Below are 12,495 nucleotides of genomic sequence, written 5' to 3' on the forward strand. Positions count from 1 at the left end.
TTGACTGTAGGGATAGTGTGTGCTGAGGGTTTGTGTCAGACGTAATATTTTGCCTTTAGATCAGAAAGTTCCAGTTTTGTCATGTCTAACCACAAAACCTTTTTTGCTTGTTCGCAGTTTTACTTAGGTGATTTGTTAAAGTTTAAGTTTTGAGATGTTTTTTTTTTCATTCCTAAACATTTCTCTTTGTGGCGTGACCTCTGAACTCTGTAACTCTTTCAAAGTCAATGTTGGCCTCATGGTGGCATGAGGTTTAACCAGCCTCCTCCTTGCCTGCTGCTTTGTGTGGAGAATCTGCCTGACCTAAGCGGTATCTTTATCATGACTTTGCCATGCTGAAAGAGGCGCAGTATTAATGGTCTTTAAAATGTTTTTGTTCTTCTGATCTGTGCCTTAACCCAGTACAAATTTATCCCTGAGTTGTTGAGAAGGCTCCTTGTCCTTCTTTGTTGATTCTTTGCTTGAAATTCACTAACTGACTCTCTCTCTCACCCTAGCGTTAATCGCGCATCAGCAGGGTCCGCTTGTCAGCACACCCGTCTCCATTTGGTGGTTTGAACCAAATCTTTGAGCTGACGTTGCCATTAAATGCGACCGAGAAATACTCCAACCAGCGCGTCGCTCCGCCTGCCGTCGGGAGGAGGGGGGGGGGGAAGAGAACAAAGTAATGTAGCCAATTCATAGATGGGGATTATTAGGAGGCATGGGAAATTTGCCCAGGATGCCGGGGTTACACCCCGACTCTTTTCGAGAAACACCCTGGGATTTTTAATGACCACAGAGAGTCAGAACCTCGGTTTTATGTCTCTTCCGAAAGACGGCGCTTGTTTACAGTATAGTGTCCCCGTTACTATACTGGGGCATTAGGACCCACACGGACTGCAGGGTGAGCGCCCCCTGCTGGCCCCACTAACACCTCTTCCAGCAGGAGCCTTAGTTTTTCCCAGGAGGTCTCCCCTCCAGGTACTGACCAGGCTCACACCAGCTGAGCTTCAGTGGGCCTGTCAGATGAGCACTGCAGGGTGACATGGCTGCTGGCAGAAATTCACTAACTGACTAAGGGACCTTATAAAAGACAGATATATATATAAAGTATTCTGAAATCGTGTGAACCACTGTTTTCATATATACCAGCAGAGGGCACTCAACTAATTTGGTGGCTCATTAAGATCATTTTGTGCACCTGAAATAATTTAGGTTTACCACAACAATGGGTTGTTTCACAATCATGACTTTTCCATTTTGCTTTCACATTACTTATCTGTTTACTTCTTTCTTTTTGTTTTTGTTTTTGCTGTGGAATGTGTGGAGTAGGTTATGTACCTAACAGAGGTGGGCTGTGTATTGGTTGTGTATTGACACCTGAAGAAGGCTCCGCAGCCAAAATGTGGTGTCTCTTTTCTTTCCTTTTCGGCATGGAATAAACCTTTTCTTGTTCCTTAACAAATATTAAAGGCTACTTCAATGTGCACTACAGGCTTTAAAGCCACAGAATGTGAAAAGTGTGTGAGGGTCTGAATAATTTTGCAAGTACTGTACTTGTTTATACATTATACACCACACCCCTTGTTAAATCATTTCCAATTACTCCCATCAGAACAGAGATTTCGACTCCCCAACTCCAGAACCAACAGATTTAAGTCCTCATTCATTCCTCATTGTTTTTTTTTCTTCTGTTCTGTCTGTCTGTACACCAACGCTGCTGCTGTAAAACAGTTTGCCCCCCAGGGGTAATAAAGACTCTCTCTCTCGTTACCTCTCAGCAAGTGGCTGTCGTGCATTAAGTTGTTGAAGCCTTCTTCATTGCAGAGCCTGAGCCGCCTCCTCTCTGAGGCCAGGGAGTGCTCCAGCTGCTCCTCTGCCGTGCTGGGGATCTCCACCGGCTCCAGGCTGACCTTCAACGGCACAGGAAAAACGCATCACTGCGCAGAACTGGAGCCGGCCGCACTGGAACCGCTGGTGGGGGCTGCGCGATATCGCCAGGCTCGCTCCGTACACTACGTGAGCGCAGCTGTCCGTGCCTTAGGGGCTCATTCTGAAAGAAAACAAAGACTCCGGACAGCGGTATGATTCAGAATTCAGAATGAAAAGTTCCTGTGTTGTCCCAGTGAAAAATATACTGTAAATGACTACAATTTACTCCTGATCTACTAGCAATGGTACTCGTGCCTCCACTATCGCAAGAGATCTTACTCCCTTGTGGCTTTGTGGCTGCCATTGTCCGGCGTTCAGTTCCCACTCATGGAAATACGCAATGTCCGATGAGAGTATGGCAATTGCTCAGTGACTATTGCCTGACAGTGGGGCGCCGAGTCAGAGGGAAACCCTTGGAAGTGGTGTTGCTCATCGGCAGGCCTTGAAACAGGCACAGGTCTGAGCTCTCCGGGCTTCCTCTGGGGGCAACAGAGGTCTGTGTCTCCCATGTTTCTCGTACAGTACCCCTTCTGTTCTGTTCAGACTGCCCGCCGATTTCTGCTTTCGGTCTAGAAACAACTTGTGAGATCATGGAACTGATGTGATGGCACTTGGCTGTCTCACCTTCTGGGATCCAACTGGCTTCACCACGAACGTTGAATATGCCACGCAGACCTGCTTCAGAATGCCAGTCTGGACATCCTGTACAGACACCCTTATGCCAACCTGCACACACAAAGCACAACAGCCACTGAGCCATCACAGCACTTTCGTCTGGAAACCCGGGAAGAGGGTACCAAGGATTTTGTGGGATGGGGTAGACTTTTTGTTGTTGTTTTCCGTTTAATTTCTTCAGTTGCAAAACATAGAAATTAATAATCTCAGTCTGATCGGGGTTTTGTCTGCAGTTCTTCAAGTGAAAAAATGATCTAGAAATATGATATGATAAATTGTGTGAATGTTTTTGGCCATTTTTGTTTTACAATTTGTTCACAAAATTACCCCCAAGAAAGACCAAAAGCAACAAATCAGGGAACATCATATCAACATATGTATTACATATGCTAATTAATATGGGACGCAGCATGGATTGTAATTAGCTCTTACTATGTTGCAACTTAAAACTTCTATTTCCGTCTTTTACAAATAAGAAGTCAAAGTTATCAACAACAGACAGCTGTTTTACACTTGCACTTCATCAGCATGATGTACCGTAGCTGACTGAATAGTGAAACAGTCGTATACAGTACACAGGTGTATGCCATTTTTCATTTTGTTACATTGTGCACTTTTGTTGCTTAAATGAATAAGAAAGTATAGATGGGATTACTGTGATTCTTTGTACTGTTTGTTTTGATTTGATCTCATTTCCCTTTCAGAATAAATGTTCACCTCACTTTGAGGAATTGTCCGTGTCCTTTATGTCTAGAGAACCCAGTGAGAAAAGAAAGGCTGAGTGAACATGTGACATCAGTCTTAGCCTGATGTGACCCCTGAGACAGAGAGGAACCCAGGACAACTGTGGAGCAGCAGCCAGGCTCCTCTGAAACAACCACTTACCTCCATACTGCTGTTGAAAGCTCTGTTCACTTTGGCTTTAACATTGATAATCTGCCCAACTCTACAAACAGCAAAGAGAGGATTATTAGTCCATAACAAGAACATGCACTGCTACTTAAACATATTATTGTCATACATCATACATTTATATCACATTTATAAGAAATTCACCAGTGAGTTTGGAACATAATGTAACTCTTTTCACGTTTTGATAACTCTATCAGATACTGTATTTTTTTAAAGTGGTGTTTGTACCTTCTGTAAATTATCACATAAAAATTTACTATGTGAGTTTTTACCAACATCTGTTGCTTCAAATCAATGTTGCGAATCAAAACTGAGATAAGAACTGATTGAAAAATTAATATCATTCTCATTTTCATCCCCCAGAAAAAAAGAATTCTGGATAGACCAGTTGTTGTTTTTGCCTAATGTTTCCTTTTGTACTCTTGAAGCAGGGAGTAAATAAGTACTGTACCTCACGGTTTCTTCAAACTGTATGTCATCCATCGAAGCCGTAACACAAGGCACTCCAGCATGCTTCTCCGCTGGAATAAAACCAGTAAAAGATCCAGATTACCCGGGCACAGTACACGAGATTTATTAATACGGCCTCATTACCACAGCCTGAAGCTCGTCACCATCTGTCTGTGAAACGGAATGAAATAATTGAGTTTCAGGTTTGCCACACTTGCGCTTAATCCATTGTGCCAATTAGGTGAGCCTTGTTCATGCACTGTCAAATACAGGACAGGAGACCAGGAGGTGGATTTCTTTGAACTGAAGAACACAGTACAGTGCTGTATTTGTAGCAGATGTGTAGAGTGAGAAAAACTGCTTATGCCCGCTCCCACATACAGTACTATATAATCTTTGTCACGATCGTCATCCCTCCTCTAGAGGGCACTACTTTAGTTTTGTTATGATGTGCACCTGCCCCCTGTCTGCTGTTTACTATGTAAGTGTGGTGTTTCGGTAGCTCTCGGCTCAGCTATGGAAGATGGACGCCCGGAAGCCAGCCTACCAGCGGGGCCAGGATGACCTGATGGCATAGGCCTCAGCCCAGCGTCCTGACCGTCTGGGTTCCGGGGCTCGGAGCGCCTGGCCTCGTTATCCTTTTAACCTCTGTGTTCCTGATCGTCTTCTCCCTTCCCGGTGATTTTAATCGTCCTTGTCTTGGATGGACCTCCTGGTTTCGGATTATGGACTGCGCCCCGGTTTCCCTTTCTGGACAGTGTTGGACTTGTTCGCCCGCGCCACGCCCCCCAGAGCCCCGGATCACAGCCGTCACGCCCCCCTGTCTGTCATCCTGTCCTGTTCCTGCTGTGTCTCCCCTGATGTCCTACTCCAGTCACTTCCGGAATATACCGTGTGCACAGGGTCCGAAATACGCACTACACGGGAGTCTGAATCGGCTCCTGTTACAATCTTGCTTGCATTCTACAATCTAGTCTTTTTTATTTTAGCAATACCCCTCTAAAAACTCATTTACACAACATGAAGACATTTGTAGTACATGTAAACCATGAAACAGATGTTTTGGCACAGCAGCAATAAGTACGCATTTGAATTTTAAGGACATGAGATACGACATCAACAGCATGATATGGTGAGGTCTTGCTTGCATTATACATGCCCTGTATATGGTTTCATTGTGTCAGATTTTAATCTGTTTTTAGGAATTTTTCACGGATACGCTAGTGGACAGCAGGACAAACCAGGTTGCAAATAACTTCATGTGTTGGTTTTCTCATGCCCTAAGATTATTTTTAAAGGTTTCTCTGCTCACAGAGATTAATTATATTAGGTTCTTCCAAAATGATTTTAGCTAAAGCCTTTAGACCACAGCATGAATAATGTTGAAATTTCCTGAGCAATAAATCCTGTATACGTTTTATACTTGTTTTTATCACAGTAGAAATGGTTACTGAGGAGATTTCACAACATGGTCATAACATATCTGGACTCCTTGGGCAAGAAAAAGAGCAGGACTTTCGTCCATCAAGATCATTTGGTTTTTAGTTGACAATTTATTCAGCAACAGGTGGGTGGGTTGATCTATACCCTCACAGCTGTTTGTGTAAAGAAGTGTCCCCTGGGATCGGTATTAAATAAGCTTCTCCTTAGTTTCTCATTATTTGTAGGACTTTCCCTAAGAATAAATCACCTTAGTCCATTTTATTAGTCCCACCTGGGCTCTCTGGTTCATGTTCCTCTGCTGGGTTGAGTCTGTCAACATCTTTAAAGATTTTCAAATCTTGTGTGCTAGCAGGACTCCATGTCCTCTCTGTTTAACACTAAAAAGGTTCAGTTCTTTCACACTCTTAGTGTAGCCTGAGCCCGTTAGTGTTATTATATTTGCCTTTATTGCAATATTTTTGGCTCTTTCTCTTACTTGACCGTATTGTTTTTTCCTTTTGTATGAGCACTTCATGAAAACCTTATGAAGATCATGTGTTTCCCTGGATAAGGGTGTCTGTTCAGTAGTGTAAGACTTTCTTTTGAGCCTGGGAAAGTATCTAGTGCCTTGTAGAGACTAGTCAGTCGTCTCTGGACTAATGACATCTTCGTGTGCTACAATGCATCTGAAGACTGGGAATGTCCCTCCTGAAAATGTTGCTTTGTCTGTTTCATATCTATATCTATATCTATATCTATCTATCTATCTGTACAATCACATACAGTAGAATTACCAAACAGAAACATACATATTGCAATATTATTATGCATTTCTTAATCAGAATGCATCCATAGTCTCTACAAGGCACTTAAGCGACTGTCAGCCAAATAAATTAGTCACTTTGAAGACAATAGCAATGCAAAAGTACTGCAAGGAATAACTTTTCATAACTGTCTTACCCTCTGTACTGTATGTACCTGTAACAAGATAAATATAACCTGTTATAATGTAAATGATGGTAGTTCACGGAAGTTGTTTTGAATTGTCATTACATTAGTATCCCTAGCACAGAGAGCTACAGTATAAGACCGTCTAATTAAGGAAGTGATTACATACAGTAGATCATCAACAGATAACAGTGCAATAATAATTATAACCATCTTCTACAAAATTAATTTCAAACGCAATTGTGCCTGCTTGTGGTATTTGTGAAGATATAAGTGTATGTAATGCAGTGGTACTGTACAGTGCTCTTATGAATTGTGCTTTCCACAAAAAAGCAGGCAGCCTGGAACCTTTGAACCTATTTGGTCCCTATTTCAAAATGAAAGAAAAGAAAAGAAAAAAGAACCTATTTCAAAAAGAAAAGGCGTGCAAATTAATTAATTATTTTTCATTTGGTGAACAATAGACTGTTTTTCTGCTTCTGTCGATTCAAGGATTAACCATTTTAGAGGGCAATGAAACTTCAGGGGTCAGTGAAACAAAATTGCAAGACATTGCAAATCAAAGAAATCAAAGACAGATCTGAGGCAATTTGGAAAAGGGTCCCACAGACGCACTGGCGTCATGGCCGATAAGTCAGTGTCCTGTAAACAGCCTGAGAGAGCACAGGTGGCTGCCCTACACTGCGGGACACAGAGCATCATGTTCTGAAAAGTTCAAAAAGAAAGCGAGCACTGAGGTCAAGCAAACGTCAATAAGACCTGGGAGTTATCCATTAATATGAAGGGTGGACTCAACACCAAAGCACTGGAATTTACTTCTCTGTTCTTCAGTGTTGACACAGAGAAAAACTCCAGAGTGCTCAGAAAGCAAAACATGATGAAAGCTTATTCAACATCATTTCACACCAAACTGCAGTAGTACACAGTATTTTTTAAAAGTACTCAGATCCTTGCCCACTTTTCACATTTTGTTGCTTTAAATACTTTGATGCAACCATTAATATTTCATAGACACACAACCTACTCCACACATTCAGAGCAAAAAACAAAAATAAAGATTTAAATAATTACTAAGAAAGAAAAATGGAAAAGCCATGACTGCATACGTACATTTATTTTGGTGCACAAAACGATCTTAACGAGCCACACAGTTAGCTAAGTAATGTACTGTATGAAATAATGGTGGGTCACATTTTCAAAATAAACTGACATGTCTCTGTAAGGTCCTTCAGTCAGCTAGTGAATTATAAGCAGAGTCAACTAGAACATTAAGGAGCTTTTAAAACAACTCAGGGATAAAGTTGTATAAAGGCACAGATCAGAAGTAGGATATAAAGCATTTACAAATGGTTCATATCTCTTTGAGCAAGGTGAAATCAGTCACTAAGAAGTGGGAGGTGCTTCCGTACTGTCTAGTTTAGGCTGCCACCCCAGGCTTGGCAAAGCTAATTGGAACATGGATGGAGCAAAGTACTGCCAAATCCTAGAGGGAAACCTGTTTCAAACTGGGACATAAGCCTCACCTTCCTGTAGGACTATGATCTAAGGCACAGGGCCAAAGCTACACAGGACTGAATGTCCTTGAGTGACCCAGTCAAAGTCCTGACTTGATTCCTAGTCAGAATCTGTGGAAGGACTTGAACATGCATCAGTGATTCTCAGGCAATTTGAGAGAGCGTGAGCCAGTCTATCATGAGGAATGGACAAAAATCGCACCAGTTCTGTGTGCAACGTATTCAGTTCAGTGTGCGGTAGAGACTTACTCAAAAGGACCTGCGGCTGTAATTGTCGCCAAAGGTCCTGCACCAAATATTGAGTTCAGAGGTCTGAAAACAGTACGTACAGCGTTGGATCAACATACTGTATTTCAAGTGTTTTTCTCTTTAGCTTTTGCTGACAGTCACTGTCATCTTACCCTTAGAGGTCTTTGGCTTGAGAGTTCAGGTTCTGAATAAAATATCAAGTTAAAAAAATGTGTAGACATCTTTTTGTAACTTCACAAAACAGGACACCACAGCAAGGGCCTGAATATTTTTTAAAGGCACTGTCCAAGGCAGCATAGTGCAGCACATATTTAAAACAACAGCAACAAGCAAAATACAAATAAAGCAAGATTTTTAATGCAGGACTGTGTGATGCTCTGATGTGTTTTTTACATGACTGTGATTTATTTATGCACACAAATGAACCCATCCAGCTCCCTTACATTTTTCCCATTCACCTTCTTCAGTTTTCTCAGACTTTGCCCTCCTTTCCACCCTGACAGCCTGTTTACAAACATGCGGCACGGGCAGTCTTATCTATTTATCTGTTTTTATCACATGAACTGGAGCAGAAAACGGCCTTTGATAAAAGTAAAGAGTGAAATTCTAAGGACCATGTAAATCATTTATATTCTCACATAGCAAAACATGCTCCTTTCACCCTGAAGACAGCTCACTCCTGTATCAGAGAAATCATGAGGTAACAGCAGGTCATTACTGCACTTAAATTTTAGATGAACAGTAAGAGCTATTTCATACATTGCGTAAAATGTATATTAATGATTTGTTTGGTACACACATATTCTCCCATTTCATTAAGGCCTTTCCACCAAAGTACAGACCTAAGCACTGTATGTACGTCTGGACAGATCTGAAGTTGTTAACATTCAGTATGCATGTACTGTATGAACTGAGAGTTCAACATGACAACAGTTCTGGCTGTGTGCGTTCTGCATTGCTATTAATGACTTCAGAGCCTTGGGAATCGATCCAATGAGCTGAGATTGGCTAGCTCACAGCACACCTACCGTACCAGTGAAAATGCAAAAAGACAAACACTGCTACCAACACAAAAAAACACTGCAGGACAGGTGTTCCAGAACAATTACTCTTCATTTTGTCACGCCCAGTACACCTCGAAGGTGCTCTACTGTACTTCTCTCCTGTTCCTAGTTCCCTGTGATTATTCATGTCTTTCTGGTGTGTCTTGTTGTGTAGCCTGTTTACTTCCTGCTTCTGCTCTGCTCCTTCGCTCAGCTGTGAGGTTCGGATGTCCTGAAACCCGCCTAGCACCAGGTCGCCCCACATCCGCTACCTGAGGGCATAGGTTTCTATACGGCATTTCCTGAACAGCTGAGCCCGGGCTAACCCCCGTCTCGCCGCTACGCAGAGGGTCTTTTTCGCTCTCCTGCCATTCCGCGGTTCGTCCCTTCCGACACCCGTGACACATTTCGGTTCTCACATTGCATCTCACCCACCATGAGAACTACATTCGCTTCATAAAGTTAGCGTAGCTTATAAAACAGCACTTTGATTTCAGTCTTCATCGGGACCAGAAGAAGGTTTCCCTGGCAGACCCGTGCAGAAGGACGGGTGGGTTAAGGTACAGTAAACATGTTCATTGAACATTTACAAGTGATGTGTACTTCCATGCCTTGAGCTAGAAGAGGGAAGGATCTATCCAGGTTTTCAGGAATGCCTTGTTTTTATAGTGGTGATGGGCTTCTTACACGTCTTCCTAACATGCTGTCAATAGGTTACAAGCATAGACTGCAACAAGCAGAACAATCAATGACTGTAGTGCTCTTCATAACAAAGTACTGCACTGAGAACGTACTTTCAGAACAATAGATATTATTCAGATCTATTCAATTTTCATCCAGAAAAACAAAAACCTATAAGGGAGAGGGAAAACAAAACTCCCTGAAGGACCCACCAGTACCATCAGTCTCCCTGTAAATATTAGTGTCTTGTTTTATTTGAATTAAAAAGTGCAATACGAGTTGCTGTGATAAACGTTAAATGTATCTTACTGTTATCTTCACTGTGGCAACATATCTGACCTATCATTTAGGAAACATACATTACAGTAGTTTGGTATTCTTCAAACAGGAAAATGAAAGTACTGTAGCCCTTTCTTCCATCATGTACTGTATACTGTAGTACATAAGCACATCTATACAGTACAGATATTGTATGTTTTAGAATATAGAAGAAAGACCATCAGTGCATAATCAGTAAGTGCACAGGCTGATGTTCATATCTGAATAAAATGAAAAAGAGAATAACCAGACACCATTTAAAGACAGGTACCACGGATAAATTCCTGAACCCTCTCATGGGGAACTAATTTGAGGCAGTTCTCGTTAATAAGAACATGCTGTATTATTCCACATTCTTATGGAAGCTGCTTTTTTCAATAACAGAAGGTCAGGGAGCAGTAAAACGCCTGTAAAGCTTTGTGTTGAATTGATAAAAATAGTTTGTATGGAAATTGAGTGTATCCAGACACTTTAGTTTCAATAGGGAAATCCTGGCAGCTTTCGTTATTGGAACTGACAGGAAAAAAATGCAATTTGAATCTATATTGTTAGCATTCTGTGTAATATGAAAGCTTGACATTGTCACTGCCAGCTGTTAACATGTGGCCTGAATTTGGAAAAGAAACAATTGTGATGTACTTCAAAAACATCAGTAGTCTTTATTTCCCATTAGGTGTGGAAGAAATTGAAAAAAAAAAATTCCATAGCCTGAATAGCACACTGCCTGTAGTTCTGTTAAAGCCAGACTCCAGATAAACTCTTCACAGGGATGCCAGCATTTGAATAACGGATTTCAGAAATGTTTCAGCATTTCAATTTCATAAAACCTGCAAACTGATACAGTGTTAAGCACTGTAAGCAAAACTAAGCAAACATTCTGTTTTTCTCTGTTAAAAAGGGTGAATTTCACATACAGTCCTTACAGACAGGTAAGGGTACAGCATCTGAACAGGGACATTCACCAAACAGAAGACAGTCTAGTTCTGAACAACTGGCACCTTTCCATTTCATTTCAAGGAACGACATTTCTAGAATGTTGTCATTATGTACTGTATCAGGAACAATATCTGTCAAAGTATTTTGATGCCTTTATACAGGGGTAATATGAAACTAATATGAATAAGTGCAGAAGACATTGCAGGAGAGATGTATCAAATAATATAATAGCTTATAAAATGAATGAAAAACACAAAAGCAGACAGAAAAAATATTTGCTAAGACCAAATAACAGTGCCTGCAATTCTGTGCTTGTGCGTTTGTGTCATCTTCAGCGTGTCGGATACATTGATCTCTCCCTCGATCGGTACAAGCCTGAGCTGACTCTGCTGGGAGGCAGCCACGAGAGCCCTGGTCCCCTGCGGCTTACCTGCCAGGCACGCTGTGGTGTCAATCCACTTCAGGAGCTGTCCAGCCCCCAGCTCGCCCCTGTGATTGGCGTGGCAGGGCAGAACGGACTGGCACATCTCCACGTCCGCAGGCCTCAGACACCGGGGCTCCTTGGTGCCCTCTGGCAGGGCTGGGGCACTCTGGGACCATCGGGGCGGTGTCACTTGGTCCCTGGCTCCTGTGCCTTGGCTTCCTGTGTGTTCCAGGCTCATGCTTGCTCTGCTGTCAGCCGGCCCCTGCCTGGCTTATCTATATAACTGACTTCCAGGGTCAATAAACTATCACACTGGAAAGATGGCTCCCGTTCAGAGCTGTAATAGACACTAGATCATATATCACGATCTTCCCAGACTGCGCAGTTAGGGGAGAGAGCTTGTCATTCCTTTGTTAGATAACTGATACAGGTCTTGTTGTCTGACAGTATCTGATATTTGCATGTCAACAGAGCTCAAAGATTTAAAGGCTGAATTGACTTTCTGGAAAGACTCAGTTTTTTTATACCTGTTTAGACACTTCTTTATGCTTACAATACAATAACTGTTTGTTTCACACCCACTGAACTGGGAGGGTTCTAAAGTACAGAGCTGTGCTGCTGTAAAGTCCTATAATAGTGTGTGTCAAGAAGACATTACACATTTACACTGTGTTGTCGGCATTTTTGGAGCCTCATAGAAAATAAGAAAGATTACAAATGAGAGGAGTTCATTTGGCCCGCCTGGCCAGTTTCACATTTAGAAGTTAACTGATCCAAGGATCTGAGCCAGCTTGATTGGGTATAGCGTGTTCCAGACTTCCACAACCCTTTGCATAAAGAAGCCTACAGCTCGGGCTCCCTCCTCTCTCTCTGCAGAATGTAGTCAAAACTGAGACCAAAGGTCGAACTGAAATTTGGTGACTTTTGCACTACATCGCTCAGCACAAAGGTAGTGTATTTTAGTCTGCCCTACGTCACCCTGCCATCGTAACCAGAGTAACCATCACTG

General features: G+C 42.1%; 1 protein-coding gene across 2 annotated transcripts in view; it reads right to left on the minus strand.

Moving 5' to 3' along the window:
• Positions 1–12,055, minus strand: part of acot12 (acyl-CoA thioesterase 12) — a 25,827-nt gene extending 13,772 nt beyond the window's left edge. The window contains exons 1-5 of one of the 2 annotated variants that reach the window (XM_088630621.1): positions 11,493–12,055; positions 3,953–4,022; positions 3,475–3,535; positions 2,539–2,640; positions 1,757–1,895 (exon numbers count right to left, since the gene is read on the minus strand). In XM_088630621.1, the coding sequence (XP_088486747.1) occupies positions 1,757–1,895; positions 2,539–2,640; positions 3,475–3,535; positions 3,953–4,022; positions 11,493–11,724 (604 nt within the window). In that variant the 5' untranslated portion in view covers positions 11,725–12,055. The remainder of the gene's footprint in view (positions 1–1,756; positions 1,896–2,538; positions 2,641–3,474; positions 3,536–3,952; positions 4,023–11,492) is intronic. The other variant, XM_088630620.1, reaches the window with a different exon arrangement.
• Positions 12,056–12,495: the final 440 nt, after the last annotated feature.

Source organism: Lepisosteus platostomus, chromosome 4, assembly GCF_059453375.1.
Source record: "Lepisosteus platostomus isolate fLepPlt1 chromosome 4, fLepPlt1.hap1, whole genome shotgun sequence".
Taxonomy (NCBI): domain Eukaryota; kingdom Metazoa; phylum Chordata; class Actinopteri; order Semionotiformes; family Lepisosteidae; genus Lepisosteus; species Lepisosteus platostomus.